Below are 17,571 nucleotides of genomic sequence, written 5' to 3'. Positions count from 1 at the left end.
ACACTTTGTCCTACTATGTGACTTAAAATTTAGTTCACTTATCCTGTTGTATTAGGACTTGATTTTACTCTTCCTTCAACTTGACCCAGAACTGCATAAAGCACTTATTTAGAATTCTCAAGAGTTGGGAATCAGGATTAAAATTAAAAGGGATAGGGATCGGGAATGACTACAGAATAAACTGCATTAAGAACCACATCTTTGCAAAGTGATGTGTTAAAAGAGAGGAGCTGAGAATGTATTATTTACCTCACAGACTCAGGCGCTATAGATGAAGTCAGTAAAAACTCCCCATATAAAAATATTCTAGAAGTTGCTTCTGAAAGATGCCACTATGAGTAAAGATGAGTCTTGAATCGTGAGGTTGGCATCTTTTCATATTCTGCAGTTGGTCTAAGAATCTTAGAGTTTTTGGCTAAATTATCAGATCAATGAAATATTTCCAGGGGCGCCTGGGTGGCACAGTCGGTTAAGCGTCCGACTTCAGCCAGGTCACGATCTCGCGGTCCGTGAGTTCGAGCCCCGCGTCAGGCTCTGGGGCTGATGGCTCAGAGCCTGGAGCCTGATTCCGATTCTGTGTCTCCCTCTCTCTCTGCCCCTCCCCCGTTCATGCTCTGTCTCTCTCTGTCCCAAAAATAAATAAACGTTGAAAAAAAAAAATTTTAAAAAAAAAAAAAAAAAAAAAGAAATATTTCCAAATCATAAGGTCACAGAGCCACTTGAACAAAACTTACTTTGTTTAGCTCCATGAAGTATCTTTGGAGAATACTTTGTTGCATATATATAATTGAGGTATTTTAGGTTTAAAAATATCCATCCTAATAGACATTGAATTTTGAAACCTGAAATTAATACATACTTTGCTGTGCTTTGCAGGCCCCCATCCATTAGCATTTCATCATGCTGCCTTTTTCAGGAGGCCAGGACCTCTCTTCTCTGCTAGAGGCTTATCATATAAAAAAGTGCATAATACAGTAGAAAGAGTGAAAATTATGTTGGATGTAAGTAAATTGCAAGAGTTTAATGACAAAGCAAACCTGAAGTACCAGTTTCTGATTGCTTGTTTTGCAGTTTTCAGTTCTGCAGTTTTGCACCATTTTCCTAGCTCTTGCATTTTTTTATAGGTATAGAAAAGGGCTGGCAACTGTAGAACAGGAGATAGGCTGTAGCAGTTTGCACTGAAGTATCTGGAATCTCACTGACTCGTGTGTCATCAAAGCTATACCAGGCCTGGGTCACTGAGTTCTTGCAGAAAGCAGTGTAGTGGCCACCGTCCAGATCACCAAAGTGGTTCTAGGGGAAGAACGAATGTCAGACTTAATATTCCCAAGCAGATAACTCTACTAGAACAAAAAAAGGTATAGCCAAGAAATATTTTTCACAATTGTCCCTTACACTAAATTAAAAGGAGGAGGTAATGTTGTTAAATGATAGATATGGCCTGACTGCTACAATATTTTTCTTCCATTGAACTGCGTATACATTGGGCCTATCGACTAACGAATCTATGAATGAAATAGTTTAGTATTTGGCAGCATCTAATATTTATGACTGAATACTGAGCATCTACTATACATAGACTATTAAACGTTAAAGGAGTTGGGGCACCTGGGTGGCTCAGTTGGTTAAGCTTCCAACTTCGGCTCAGGTCATGATCTCACAGTTCGTGAGTTCAAGTCCTGCGTCGGGCTCTGTGCTGACAGCTCAGAGCCTGGAGCCTGCTTCAGATTCGGTGTCTCCCTCTCTCTCTGCCCTTCCCCTGCTCACACTCTCTCTCAAAAATAAACATTAAAATTTTTAAAAACATTGAAGATTTTAAAATAAGATAGTCCTCTTTCCTAAATGAGCCTACAGTTTAATTTTAAAGATAGGAAAAAGGACATTTAACATTGGGACAAGACAGTTAACTGCATATTGCTCCTACACAATTTGAGGGGTTATGCGACAACAACCCCCTCGGTCATGTAGCATCCAGAGAAGAACCTATTCCATTCTCTTTTCCATGTCTTTCCTAACCCCGTAAAGGAATGTTTGAAACCGGCACTGGAGAACCTCACTTTGGTGTGGACTGTGAGGAAGAATGCATTTCATATTTTTGTATGATTGAAAAAATATTTTGTGACCTGAACATTATATGAATCTCAAATTACAGCAAGTAAAGTTTCATGGGAACACAGCCATGCTCATTCGTTTTATATCTTTTAGTAGCTGCCTTCACACAACAATAGTAAAGCTGAATAGTTGCAGTAGAAACTGCTGGCCAACAAAGCCTAAAATATTTACTGTCTGGCCTTTTACAGAATAAGTTTGCTGACCCCTGGTATAGAGGGCAGAAGATGGTCAATTATAGTCATTTAGTAGTCAATATAGAATTGATAGTGAGTTCAGCTCTAATACTACACAATGGCTTTAAGGTGTATTTAACCTTCCTGAGCTTTAATTTCCCCATCTATTAAAATGGGGTAATAAAATATGTCTTGTCTTACATAGCAGTTATCAGATGTCTTTGAAATTACGGAAGTAGCACATAGGAGATACTTACTAAATATTCCCTTAGACCTTCATCTTCCCTACCTCTCACTTTACATGTTACAGAAATATCCCAAAGCTGACATTTAAAAGATCCGAGCTCTAGTCCTGGTCCTTGCCCTGTGACCTTATTTGGGGGGCTATTTTGAGAATGATTTGAGGGGTGCTTGGCAAAAGGAAAGAACTATATTCTGTTTCTGGATAGATGTGCTTTCATTCAGGCTGTACAGGACACCCACATATAGAATGTTCTTGAACATTCTAAAAAATGACCATGAACATAATACACAGTGCTATAAGCTTAAGATGTTATATATGAACCTCATGGTAACCAGAAGCTCATAACATTGAACAGATGCACAAAAATTAAAGAGAAAACCAAACCTAACACTACAGAAATCATCAAGCACAATAAAAGAAAGCAAGAGAATAAAGGATCAGAGAAAGACCACAAAAACAACCAGAAAACAAAATGGCAATAAGTTTACTTACCAGTAATTAAATGTAAATGGCCTAAATCCTCCAATCAAAACACATAGGGTGGTGGAATTGATTTAAAAAAGCACACACATAAACCGTCTATATGTTGCTGGCTACAAGACACTCAACCTCACACCTAAAGATGCATACAGATTGAAAGTGAAAAAACAGCATGCAAATGGATGTGAAAAAAAAAACCATGCTTCTATCAGAAAAAATAAACTTTTTAATTTTTTTCAATGTTTTTGAGAGAGAGCAGGGGAGAGGCAGAGAGAGAACGAGACACAGAATCTGAAGCAGGCTCCAGGCTCTGAGCTGTCAGCACAAAGCCTGAAGCAGGCTTGAACCCATGAACTGTGAGATCATGACCTGAGCCAAAGTTGGACACTTAACCACCCAACTGAGCCACCCAAGTGACCAAGATAAAATAAATGTTAAAACAAAAACTGTAAGAAGAGACAAAGAAGGGCATTACATAACAGTGAAGGAATCAATCCAACAAGAGGAGCTAAAAATTGTAAATATCTATGCATCCAACATTGGATTACCTAAATATATAAAGCAAATATTAACAGATGTAAAGAGATAAATTGGTAATATAGTAATACTAGGGAACGTGAAAACCCCAGTTACATCAGGGCCCCTGGGTGACTCAGTCACTTGAGCATCTAACTCTTGATTTCAGCTCAGGTCATGATCCCAGGGTCATGGGATCAAGCACCACGTTGGACTTTTGGGTGAGTGTGGAACCTGCTTAAGATTCTCTTTCTCTCTCTCTCTCCCTCTGCCTGCCCCCCCCCCCCCCCGCCACACACTCTCTGATAAAAAATTAAAAATAAAAAATCTTAAAAAAAACAACAGCCACTTACATCAATGGATAGATCATCCAGGAAGAAAAATCAATAAGGAAACTTTGAGTGAAACATTAGACCAGGTGGACATAAAAGATCTACACAAACATTCCATACAAAAACAAGAGAACAGACATTCTTTTCAAGTACATCTGGAACATTCTCCATAATAGAACATATGTTAGGCTCCAAAGTGGTGGTAAATTTAAGAAGACTGAAACCATATCATGCATCTTTTCTGACCACAGCAGTATGAAAAGAGAAATCAATCACAAGAAAAAAAACACAATCATGTGGAGGCTAAAAAACATGATACTAACAACCGAAAGGTCAATGAAGTAATCAAAAAAGTTATAAAAATACATGAAAACAAAGGAATGATCCAAAACCTTTGGGATGCAGCAAAAAGCAGTTCTAAAAGGGCAATTTATAACAATACAGGACTACCTCAAGAAACAATCTCAAACAACCTAACATTACACCTAAAGGAACTAGAAAAACAAAACAAATAAAGCCCAAGGTTAGTAGATGGGAGAAAATAAAAAAGAACAGAAATAAAGGTATAGAGACAAAAAAAAATAGAAAAAAATTAATGAAAAGAGCTGGTTCCTTGAAAAGATAAAATTGATGAACCCTTAGCCAGACTCCTCAAGAAAAGAAGAGAAAGACCCAAATAAGTAAAAAAAGAAAGAGAAGTAACAACTAACAGCACAGAAATACAAAGGGTTATAAAGAAAACATTGTGAAAAAGTATGTGCCAACAAATTGGAAAACCCAGAAGAAATGGATAAATTCCTAGAAACATACAATCTTCCAAAATTCAATCAGAAGGAAATAGAAAACCTGAAGAGACCAATGACTAATAACAAAAATGAATTGGTTTTCAAAAAACTACCAAAAAAATAAAAGTCCAGGACCAGATGGCTTCACAGGTAAACTATACCATTTAAAGAAGACTTTATACCTATTCTCTTCAAACTATTCCAAAAAATAGAAGAGTAAGGAAAGCTTCCAAGTTTATTCTATGAAGCCAGCATCACCCTGACACCAAAACCAAAGACACCACAAAAAAAAAAAAACAAACAAAAAAAACTACAGGCAAATATCCCTGATGTACATAGATACAAAAAATCCTCCACAACATATTAACAAATCGCATTCATCTAGATGATAAAGGATCATTCACCATGCTCACTTCAACAGCACATCTACTAACATGGGAATGATACAGATATTATCATGGCCCCTGCACAAGAATCACAAATTTGTGACATGTTGCATATTAAAAAAAAAAAATCATTCACCACAATCAATTGGAATTTATTCTGGGGCTGCAAGGATGGTTCAATATTCACAAATCAATAAACATGATACACCGTATCAATAAAACATAAAAATCATCATCTGCATCTCAATAGATGCAGAAAAAGCATTTGACAAAGTACAACATCAATTCATTTAAAAAACTCTCAAAAGTGGCACCTGGGTTGGCTCAGTCAGTTAAGTGCCTGACTCTTGATTTCAGCCCAGTTCATACCTTATAGTTTGTGGGATTGAGCCCCATGTCAGGCTCTGTGCTGCAGCCTGCTTGGGATTCTCTCACTTCTCTTTCTGCCCCTGCTCCTGCTCATGCATGCTCTCTCTCCCTGTTTCTCTCAAAATAAGTAAACATTAAAAAAAACAAAAAAACCTCAACAGTGGGTTTAAAAGGAACATACCTCAACTTAACAAAGGATATATATGACAAATTCATAGCTAACATCGCATTCAGTGGTGAAAAATGATGTGGAGAACAAAGGCAAAAGAAATATAGAAAAAAATTTTTTAAAAATTTTTAACAAGTACTTAAGACAGGTAGAGTGACCTTTTCTCAAGGAGCTTAGCTGCCTTCATGTTAATCTTTGCTAGAGGCAAAAGGCAACCTCATCTTGACATTAGCTGGGCCTCCAGGATCCTGTAAAAATCCCCTTGGAAACTTTATCTCCACCTCCTCAAGATATATGTTACCAATTATTTTCCAAAAACATGGCCCACTGATATACATCTGAAAAGTCTCATGACTAACAGTTTACTCGACAGTAGTAAATGACCTTTTCGTAGCAACAGCTAGCTCCTCAAGGTCCAAATTCCTTAAAAACTTCTCCTATCCCTAACCCCCTCCCAACTTGAAAGTATGTCACTCCTCATGACCTCAGAGCAGCTACAACAACCCTTTTTGTACCAAAGACATCTCAAGAATTGTTTCTTGACTGTTCACTCCCGAACCCCAACATGACACATCAAAAAACAGAATTTTGCTCTAAAATTGTAAGACAAGGATGCCCACTGTCACTTTTATTCAACACAGTATTAAAGTCCTGGTTATAGCAAGCAGACAACAAAAATAAAAAAGAGGCATCCATATTGGTAAAGAAGTTAAACTGTCACTATTTGCAGATGACATGAATCCTTAAGATCCACCAATAAACTACTAGAATTAATAAATGAATTCAGTAAAATTGAAGGATACAAAATTAATACCCAGAGGTCTGGGAAGATGTTGGAGTAGGAGGACACTAAGTTTGCCTTGTCTCACGGATCCAACTAGATAACACCCATATCAGCATAAATAACCCAGAAAACAATCCAGAGACTGCCAGAACAAACTCCACAACTAGGGGCCACATTGAAGAAGGTAGGAATGGCAAAGATGTGGTCTAGAAGTAAAATAGACCATGGCTGTCTGTGGTAGAGAGAGAGCCAATGACACTGAGAAGGGAAGAAAACAGACTTTTACTCTAGGGATATTTGCCTTTGAATATGAGAGGGGCTGAATTTCCTGAGTTCTTAAAACCAGTAGAGCTTAGCCTAGAATTTAAAAATAATCAGGCTTGGCTCTGGGAGAGACTGGAGGGTGCTAAGAAACAGAGTTCCCTCCCCTAAAGAGACAGCATAACAAACAGGCTGTACACATACTGTGTAGAATCAGCAGTTTGAGAAACACCAGGGGGGCAGATGGGAGGAAGAGTGATTTGCTCATCTCAGAGTGTGGCCTAGAGAGACAGGAAGCACAGGGAGACCTTTCCAGGAAAAAAGGAGCTGGCAGAAGCCATTTCCTCCCCCAACCCCAGCATAAACGACGGCCACCTATGGGAAAGAGAACAGCCCAGATACTCCTTACCTAAATTGCTTGCATCAAGCCCCAATACCCCAGACTTTGCTGGGTCTGTCCTTCCCAATCACACTCTCTCCTCAGTCCTGGTGCTGCAAGCCCCCTCCCCGTAAAGACGAGCGCACACCTTGTTAACACATCTCCTGAACCACACATTTTGCAAAACGTCACTTCCAGCAGCATGGAGGGCTGGTCTCATTTTGCAAACAGACCACTGCACACCTCATGGTCCACAACAGACAAAGAGAGCCTCCATAGACAATTGGACTGAAGGAAAAAGAGGCCAGGGCTCAACAGGAGAGCACACACAACACACATAGGAGATATGTTTTTGAAGCACCAGGTCCTGAGGAAGAGGGGACAATGCACTTCAGGGCACTATAGGAATTCTTCTTTATAAGGCTATTATCATTAAGAGCAAGAGAAGTAGGTGACTTTCCTAAAAGAGAAACAGACATAGAGAGTTAAACAAAAGGAGGAGACAGAGAAACATCTCTCATATGAAAGATCAGGACCAAACCGCAGAAAGAGACCAAAGTGAAATCAATGTAAGAGAATTTAAGTGGAAAGAGAATTTAAAGTAATGGTCACAAAGATACTCAGTGAACTTAAGAGTGGAGGACATCAGTGTGACCCTTAACAAAGAGAAAAAACCAATCAGATATCAAGAACAAAATAAATGAAATTAAAAATACACTTGATGGAATAAATAGCAGGCTAGATGAAGCAGAGGAATGAATTACTGACCTGGAAAACAGAATAATGGAAAATAACCAAGCTGAGCAAAAGTGATGAAAGAAAATTATGTAAATTGATAATAGTCATAGAGAACTCTGAGTCCATCAAGTCAGAACATCCACATTATAGGGATCCCAGAAGAAGAGACAAATAAGGAGGCAGAAAATTTATTTGAAAAAATAGTAGCTGAAAACTTCCATAATCTAGGGAAGGACACAGATAACCAGATCCAGGAGGCAAAGAGATTCCGCCCCCAACAAAATTCAATGTAAGGAGGTCCACACCAAGACACATAGTAATTAAAATGGCAAAAAGTCGTGATAAAAAAATTTTTGGAAGCAGCAAGAGAAAAGAAACTGTTACATACAAGTGAAACCCCATAAGGCTATAAGCGGATTTTTCAGCAGAAACATTGAATATATCATGCCACGTTCTTCCAGACAGCAAAGTGCTGAAGGGAAATATTTAAGGCCCGGAATACTCTATCCAGCAAAGCTATCATTCAGAAGAGAAGGAGGGATAAAGAGTTTTTCAGGCAAACAAAACTGAAGGAGGTTATGACCACTAAACCTGACCTCCAAGAAATAGTAAAAGGGAAACTTTGAGTGGAAAGAAAGACCATAAGTGAGAGTATGAAAAATAAAAAACACAAAAACAGTAAAAAATAAGTATTTCTGTAAATCAAAGAATTCATAAAATAAAAGGATGCAAAATAGGACACCATACACCTAAAAACATAGAAGGAAAGAAGAGTAAAAAATGGGCTTAAACTTAAGTGACCATCAACTTAATATAGACTGCTATATGCAGAAGACATTATATACAAACCTAATGATAACCACAAATCAAAAGCCAGTAATATATATGAAAAAAAAATGAAGGAATCCAAGTATTAAGGAAAGCCAACAAAACATGAAAGAGAGCAAGAAAGGATCAAAGAACATCTATAGAAACAACCACAAACCAAGTAACAAAATGGCAATAAATACATATCTATCAATAATTGCTTTGAATGTAAACTGAACATTCCAGTCAAAAAAACACAAGATGACAGAATGCATTACAAAAAAAAAAAAAAAAAGATCCATCTATATGCTGCCTACAAAAGACCAATCTCAGGCTGACAAGAGACCTGCAGATTGGAAGTGAGAGGATGGAGAAACATTTATGATGTAAATGGATGCCAAAAGGTAGCTATACTTATATAGAACATATTGGACTTTAAAACAAAGACTGTGGGGCGCCTGGGTGGCTCAGTCAGTTAAGCAGCCGACTACAGCTCAGGTCATGATCTCACGGTCCATGAGTTCAAGTCCCGCGTCAGGCTCTGTGCTGACAACTCGGAGCCTGGAGCCTGTTTCAGAATCTGTGTCTCCCTCTCTCTGACCCTCCCCCATTCATGCTCTGTCTCTCTGTGTCTCAAAAATAAATAAACGTTAAAAAAAATTTCTTTAAAAATAAAAATAAAAAAAAATAAAACAAAGACTGTAACAAGAGACAAAAAAGGATAAGAAAGGGGATAATCCATCACGAAGATATAATAATTGTACTTATTTATTCACCAAACACAGAAGCACCCAAATACACAAAATGGTTAATAACAAACATAAAGGAACTAGTTGGAACAGCTTTGAATGATACAATGAACCAGATGGATTTAGCAGATACATCAGAACATTCCATCCTCAAACAGCAGAATACACACTCTTGTCAAGTGCACATGGAACATTCTCCACAATAGATCACATATGAGGCCACAAAAGTCTCAACAAATGCAAGAAATCAAAATTATACCTACAACTTTTCTGACCACAATGCTATAACCACAAGAAAAAATCTGGAAAGACCACAAATAACATGGATGTTAATTAACATGTTATTAAATAATGAGTCAACCAAGAAATCAAAAAACAAATAAAAAATTACATGGAAACAAATGAAAGTGAAAACACAAGAGTCCCAAATATTTGAGATGCAACAAAAGTGGTTCTAAGAAGGAAGTTTATAGCAATAAAAGTCTACCTCAGGAAGCAGGAAAAATCTTAAATGACCTAACCTTACATCTAAAGAAGCTAAAAACAGAAGAACAAACAAAACCCCAAACCAGCAGAAGGAAGGAAATAATGAAGATTAGAGGAGAAATCAATGATCTAGAAACTAAAAAATCAATACAACAGATCAATGAAACCAGGAGATGATTCTTTGAAAAGATGGATAAAACTGATAAACCTCTAGCAAGACTCACTAAAAAAAAAAAAAAAAAAAAAAAAATACAGAACCGAAATAAAGAAAATTACTAATGCAAGAGGATAAATAACATCACAGAAATACAAACAATGGTAACAATATAATGAAAAGCTATATGCCAATAGACATCTTAGAAGAAATGGATAAATATCTAGAAACAAATAACCTACCAAAGCTAAAGCAAGAAAAAATAGAAAATTTGAACACATCAATCACCAGCAATGAAATTGAAACAATAATCAAAACTCCCCCCAGACAAAAGTCCAGGACCTGATGGCTTCACGGTGAATTCTACCAAACATATAAAGAAGAGATAATACCATTCTTCTCAAACTATTCCAAAAAATTCAAGAGGAAGGAAAACTTTCAAATTTATTCTATGAGACCAGTATCACCTTGATACCAAAACTAGATAAAGATACCACACACAAAAAAAGAGAACTACAGGCCAGTATCTCTCACAAATACAGATGCAAAATCCTCAACAAAATATTAGCAAACCAAATTCAACAGTGTATTAAAAAAATCATATACCACAATTAAGTGGGATTTAAAACTGGGATACAAGAGTGGTTCAATATTTGCAAAGCAATCAATGTGATACATAGCATCAATAAAAGAAATGGTTAAAACCATATGATCATTTCAATAGGTGTAGAAAAAGCATTTGACAAAATACAACATTCATTCATGATAAAAACTCTCTGCAAAGTAGGCCTAGAGGGAACACATCTCAACATAATAAAGACCTTTATATGAAAACCCACAGCCAACATCATACTCAATGGGGAAAATCTGAGAGCTTTTCCCCCTAAGGTTAGGAACAAGACAATGATGTCCATTCTTAGCACTTTTATTCAAAATAGTACTGCAAGTCCTAGCCACATCAATTAAACAACATAAATAAAGGCATCCAAATTTGCAAGGAAGAAGTAGATGACATACTATATATATGTAGACTCCACCAAAAAACCTACTAGAACCGATAAATGAATTCAGTGAAATCGCAGGATACAAAAATCAAGATACAGAAATCTGTTGTATTCCTATATACTAATAATGAGGCAGCAGAAAGTGAAATAAAGAAAAAAATTCCAGGGGCACCTGGGTGGCTCAGTCTGTTAAACATCTGACTTCAGCTCAGATCATGATCTCACAGTTTGTGGGTTTGAGCCCCATGTCAGGCTCTGTGCTGACAGCTCAGAGCCTAGAGCCTTGCTTCAGATTTTGTGTCTCCCTCTCTCTCTGCCCCTCCCCCACTCATGCTCTCTCTCTTTCTCTCTCTCTCTCTCTCAGAAATAAATAAGAATTTTAATTTTTTTTTTCCAACGTTTATTTATTTTTGGGACAGAGAGAGACAGAGCATGAACGGGGGAGGGGCAGAGAGAGAGGGAGACACAGAATCGGAAACAGGTTCCAGGCTCTGAGCCATCAGCCCAGAGCCCGACGCGGGGCTCGAACTCACGGACCATGAGATCGTGACCTGGCTGAGGTCGGACGCTTAACCGACTGCGCCACCCAGGCACCCCATAGATAAGAATTTTAAAAAAGAAAAAAAATTCCATTTACAATTGCACCAAAACAATAAAATGTCTAGGAATAAACAACCAAAGAGCTAAAAGACCCATACTCTGAACAGTATAAAACACTGATGAAAGAAAAAGAAGATGACACAAAGAAATGTAAAGATATATGCTCATGGATTGGAAGAATAAATACTGTTAAAATGTGTATACAACCCAAAGCAATCTACAGATTTAATGCAATCCCTATCAAAATAGCAACAGCCTTTTTCATAGAACTAGAACAAACAATCCTAAAATTTGTATGGAACAAAAGATCTCAAATATCCAAAGCAATCTGAAAAAGAAAAAAAAAACCCTGGAAATATCAAGTAATATTACAAGAATTCCAGATTTCAAGTTACATTACAAAGCAGTAGTAATCAAAATACTATGGTACAGTCATAAAAATAGATACAATGATCAATGGAATACAGCAGAAAACCCAAAAATCAACCCACAATTATATGGTCAATTAACTGACAAGGGAGGAATGAATGTTCAATAGGAAGCAGTCTCTTCAACAAATGGTGCTGGGAAAACTGGACAGCCACATGCAAAAGAACGAAACTCAACCAGTTTCTTTCACTATACACAAAAATAAACTCAAAATGGATTAAAGACCTAAATTTGAGACCTGAAACCATAAAAATCCCTGAAGAGAGCATAGGCGGTAATGTTGCTGACATCGGCCGTAGCAAAAAAATTCCTGCACAGGAAGGAAACAATCAACAAAACTAGAATGCAATGTAATGGGAGAAGATATTTGCAAATATCATACCCGATAAAGGGTTGGTATCCAAATATATATAAATAACTTCTACAACTCAACACCAAAAAACATAATCCAATTAAAAAATGGGCGGAAGACATGAAGAGACATTTGTTCCAAAGAAGACATACAGATGGCCAACAGACACATTAAAAGATGCTCAACATCATAAATCATCAGGGAAATGCAAATCAAAACTACAATGAGGTATCACCTCACACCTGTCAGAATGGTTAAAATAAAAAACATAAGAAACAAGTGTTAAAAAGGATGTCAAGAAAAAGGAACCCTGGTGCACTGCTGGTAGGAATGCAAACTGGTGTAGCCACTGTGGAAAACAGTACAGAGGTTTCCCAAAAACAAAAAAATAGAACTACCATATGATCTAGAAACTCCACTACTGGGTATTTACCCAAAGAAAATGAATACATTAATTCAAAAAGATATCTGCACCCCTATGTTTAATGCAGCATTATTTATAATAGCCAAGATATGGAAACAACTCAAGTGTTGATCCATAGATCAATGGATAAAGAAGATATGATATGGATATTATACATATACATATATATATATATATATACACACACACATACACACTCAGTCATAAAAAAGAATGAAATGTTGCCATTTGCAGTAACATGGATGAATCTAGAGTGTTTAATGCTAAGTGAACTAAATCAGAGAAAGACAAATACCACATGATTTCACTCCTGTGGAATCCAAGAAACAAAACAAATAAAGAAAAAACAAGGAAAACAAAAAACACAGACTCTTAACTGTAGAAAACAAACTGATGGTTACCATGGGAGTATGGTAGGGGTTAGGTAAAATAGGTGATGGGGATTAAGAATACACTTAATCATGACCAGCACGGAGAAATGTATAAACTGATCAGTCACTATTTTGTACACCTGAAATTAACATAACACTGTATGTGAATTATACTTGAATAAAAAAATGGTAAAAGAAAGAAAGAAACAAAGAGAAAGAAAGAAAGAATATATTCTGGAATCAGAAAGAACTGAATGTAAACTCTGATCCCATTAGTTTTTAGCTGTGTGACTTTGATCAATTAACCCCTCTAGGACTTTTTTCTTATAATAAATTAATAATAAAAAATATGTTCTACACTATAAAATTATTATAAATTTTTTTACTTAAGAAATATAGTGGATACTTGCAGTGAAATCAAGGAAAAGGGGGTTCTGTACCATGCAATAAATATTTGCTCATAGAATTCAAAATTAGTAAATAGCAATATTAGTATTATATTAGTCTACCTTGTAAGCACTGTAAGCAAGTTAATATTAGTGGAGAAGAATTAATAATGTATACTTGAGGGGCACCTGGGTGGCTCAGTTGGTTAAGCATCTGACTTCAGTTCAGGTCATGATCTTGCGGTTTGTGAGTTTGAGCCCCGCATCAGGCTCTGTGCTGACTGATTCTGTGTCTCCCTCTCTCTCCGCCTTTCCCTCTCTCTCTCTCTCTCTCTCTCTCTCTCTCTCTCACACACACACACACACACACTCTCTCTCTCTCTCTCTCTCTCTCTCTCTCTCTCTCAGAAATAAAGCATTTTTTAAAATTAAAAAAATAATAATTTCTACTTAACATTAAACATATCCAGTGAAAACATTAAACATATACAGTTGATACAAATAAAACTATTGCAAAAAATATGAAAAAGACATACTTTAATAGGATAGGAAAAACTAATAGCAAAGAAATATGGTAAGATGATCAACCTTATTAATAATCAGGGAAATGCACTTTAAGAACAAAATGAGATACAATTTCAGACCACTAGACGGGCAAAAACTAAATCTGATAATAATTGATAGGGCTATATATTGGTACAACCTCTTTGAAAACCATTAACATTACCTAGAAAGTTAAATTTTCATACACTCTATGATCCAAATGACTTCACTTCTAAATATATATGCTAGACAAACTCACATATCTGCAAGAATGTCTACATAATGTCGATCATAATAGCAAAAAATCTGGAAACGATCAAATGTCCATGAACAGGGCAATAGATAAATTACAGTACCTTCACACATATCATATGCTAAGTGAAATTATAGCTACATATAAAAATATGGATGAATTTTAAAAATAATACAATGAAAAAAGAACTTGCCAAAGTCTAAAAAATATAATGCATTTTTATAGCTAAAACGCAAAGAGTCTAAGCAATAATTTATAAATATATACAATAAAATGATATTAAACAGTCAAGAAAATAATAAACATTAAATTGAGAATACTATAACCTCAAGAGGATAAGGCAAGAGAATGGATTCTCCAGAGCCAAGCGTAGATGAGAGGCCCGTGGAAGAGGGAAGGAAGGGTGGTGAGGCGGTGCAGGCTACACGGACTGGCAGGAGGGAGCCGGGGCAGAGGGGCAGCCTGCCAGCAAAGCAGAACCCCCGAGTCTGGCTTGCAAAAACGGAGGGGCCGGACAGAGCGCGTTTGGACAGCAAGCGGGAGTTAACATCTAGAAGGTTATAAGCTAACAGCTCTGCTCGGAGAGCAGGAGGGCTGGAGGACAACGAGAGGGAGAGTTGTTGCGCCCCGGAAGAAAGGCACTCACCAGCACCATCTCCCTCGCCCATCTCCCAGCCAAAATCCAAAAGGGAACCAGTTCCTGCCAGGGAACTTGCTTGTACTGCGCAAACACCCAACGCTGTGCTTCTGCGGATCCACACCTCCAGCAGCAGGTCTGACTCCCTCCCAGTGCTGCAGGGCCCCTCCTGAAGCGGATCTCCGAAGGAAAAGCGAGCGGAGCCTGCCCTTCCCGCCCCTGTGCATCTTGCCGATCCACCCCAGCTAATACTCCAGATCCCCAGCACCACAAGCCTGACAGTGCAAGTAGCCCAGAGAGGCCACGCCACCCCACAGTGAATCCCACCCCTAGGAGAGGGGAAGAGAAGGTACACACCAGTCTGACTGTGGCCCCAGCGGTGGGCTGGGGGCAGACATCAGGTCTGACTGCGGCCCTGCCCACCAATGCAAGTTATTCAAGACAGCACAGGGGAAGTGCCCTGTAGTTCTGCACCACTCCAGGGACTATCCAAAATGACCAAACGGAAGAATTCCCCTCAGAAGAATCTCCAGGAAATAACAACAGCTAATGAACTGATCAAAAAGGATTTAAATAATATAACAGAAAGTGAATTTAGAATAATAGTCATAAAATTAATCGCTGGGCTTGAAAACAGTATAGAGGACAGCAGAGAATCTATTGCTACAGATATCAAGGGACTAAGAAACGCCAGGAGGAGCTAAAAAATGCTGTAAATGAGCTGCAAAATAAAATGGAGACAACCACAGCTCGGATTGAAGAGGCAGAGGAGAGAATAGGTGAACTAGAAGATAAAATTATGGAAAAAGAGGAACCTGAGAAAAAGAGAGAAAAAAAATCCAAAAGTATGAGGGGAAAATTAGAGAACTAAGTGATGCACTAAAGAGAAATAATCTACACATAATTGGTATTCCAGAGGAGGAAGAGAGAGGGAAAGGTGCTGAAGGTGTACTTGAAGAAATAATAGCTGAGAACTTCCCTGATCTGGGGAAGGAAAAAGGCATTGAAATCCAAGAGGCACAGAGAACTCCCTTCAGACGTAACTTGAATCGATCTTTTGCACGACATATCATAGTGAAACTGGCAAAATACAAGGATAAAGAGAAAATTCTGAAAGCAGCTAGGGATAAACGTACTCTAACATATAAAGGGAAACCTATAAGACTCGTGACCGATCTCTCTACTGAAACTTGGCAGGCCAGAAAGGAATGACAGGAAGTCTTCAATGTGATGAACAGAAAAAATATGCAGCTGAGAATCCTTTATCCAGCAAATCTGTCATTTAGAATAGAAGGAGAGATAAAAGTCTTCCCAAACAAACAAAAACTGAAGGAATTCATCACCACTAAACCAGCCCTACAAGAGATTCTAAGGGGGATCCTGTGAGACAAAGTACCAGAGACATCGCTACAAGCATGAAACCTACAGTCATCACAATGACTCTACACTCATATCTTTCTATAATAGCACTGAATGTAAATGGACTAAATGTGCCAACCAAAAGACATAGGGTATCAGAATGGATAAAAAAAACAAGACCCATCTATTTGTTGTCTACAAGAGACTCATTTTAGACCTGAGGACACCTTCAGATTGAAAGTGAGGGGATGGAGAACTATCTATCATGCTACTGGAAGTCAAAAGAGAGCTGGAGTAGCCATACTTATATCAGACAAACTAGACTTTAAATTAAAGGCTATAACAAGAGATGAAGACGGGCATTATATAATAATTACAGGGTCTATCCATCAGGAAGTGCTAACAATTATAAATGTCTATGCACCGAATATGGGAGCTCCCAAATATATAAAACAATTACTCATAAACATAAGCAACCTTATTGATAAGAATGTGGTAATTGCAGGGGACTTTAACACCCCACTCACAGCAATGGATAGATCATCTAGACACATGGCCAATAAAGAAACAAGGGCCCTGAATGATACATTGGATTAGATGGACTTGACAGATATATTTAGAACCCTGCATCCCAAAGTAACAGAATATACTTTCTTCTCGAGTGCACATGGAACATTCTCCAAGATAGATCACATACTGGGTCACAAAACAGCCCTTCATAAGTATACAAGAATTGAGATCATACCATGCATACTTTCGGACCACAATGCTATGAAGCTTGAAATCAACCACAGGAAAAAGTCTGGAAAACCTCCAAAAGCAGGGAGGTTAAAGAACACCCTCCTACAGAATGAATGGGTCAACCAGGTAATTAGAGAAGAAATTAAAAAATATATGGAAGCAAATGAAAATGAAAATACAACAATCCAAATGCTTTGGGATGCAGCAAAGGAAGTCCTGAGAGGAAAATACATTGTAATCCAGGCCTGTCTCAAGAAACAAGAAAAATCCCAAATACAAAATCGAACAGCACACCTAAAGGAAATAGAAGCAGAACAGCAAAGACACCCCAAACCCAACAGAAGAAGAGAAATAATAAAGATCAGAGCAGAAATAAACAATATAGAATCTAAAAAAAACTGTAGAGCAGATCAATGAAACCAAGAGTTGGTTTTTTGAAAAAATAAAAAAAATTGATAAACCTCTAGCCAGGCTTCTCAAAAAGAAAAGGGAGATGACCCAAATAGATAACATCACGAATGAAAATGGAATTATCACAACCAATCCCT

At 37.6% G+C, this 17,571-nt stretch overlaps 1 protein-coding gene and 1 pseudogene across 1 annotated transcript in view; one reads left to right on the top strand and one right to left on the bottom strand.

Moving 5' to 3' along the window:
- Nucleotides 1-1,101: 1,101 nt before the first annotated feature.
- Nucleotides 1,102-17,571, bottom strand: part of USP50 (ubiquitin specific peptidase 50) — a 41,137-nt gene continuing 24,667 nt past the window's right edge. Inside the window, exon 7 of the mRNA XM_047863201.1 lies at nt 1,102-1,293. Within this exon, the coding sequence (XP_047719157.1) occupies nt 1,102-1,293 (192 nt within the window). The remainder of the gene's footprint in view (nt 1,294-17,571) is intronic.
- LOC125169196 (uncharacterized) lies at nt 5,048-5,147 on the top strand (annotated as a pseudogene).

The sequence above is a fragment of the Prionailurus viverrinus genome, chromosome B3 (assembly GCF_022837055.1).
Source record: "Prionailurus viverrinus isolate Anna chromosome B3, UM_Priviv_1.0, whole genome shotgun sequence".
In the NCBI taxonomy this organism is placed as follows: domain Eukaryota; kingdom Metazoa; phylum Chordata; class Mammalia; order Carnivora; family Felidae; genus Prionailurus; species Prionailurus viverrinus.
This window is presented reverse-complemented; position numbering and strand designations above follow the sequence as displayed.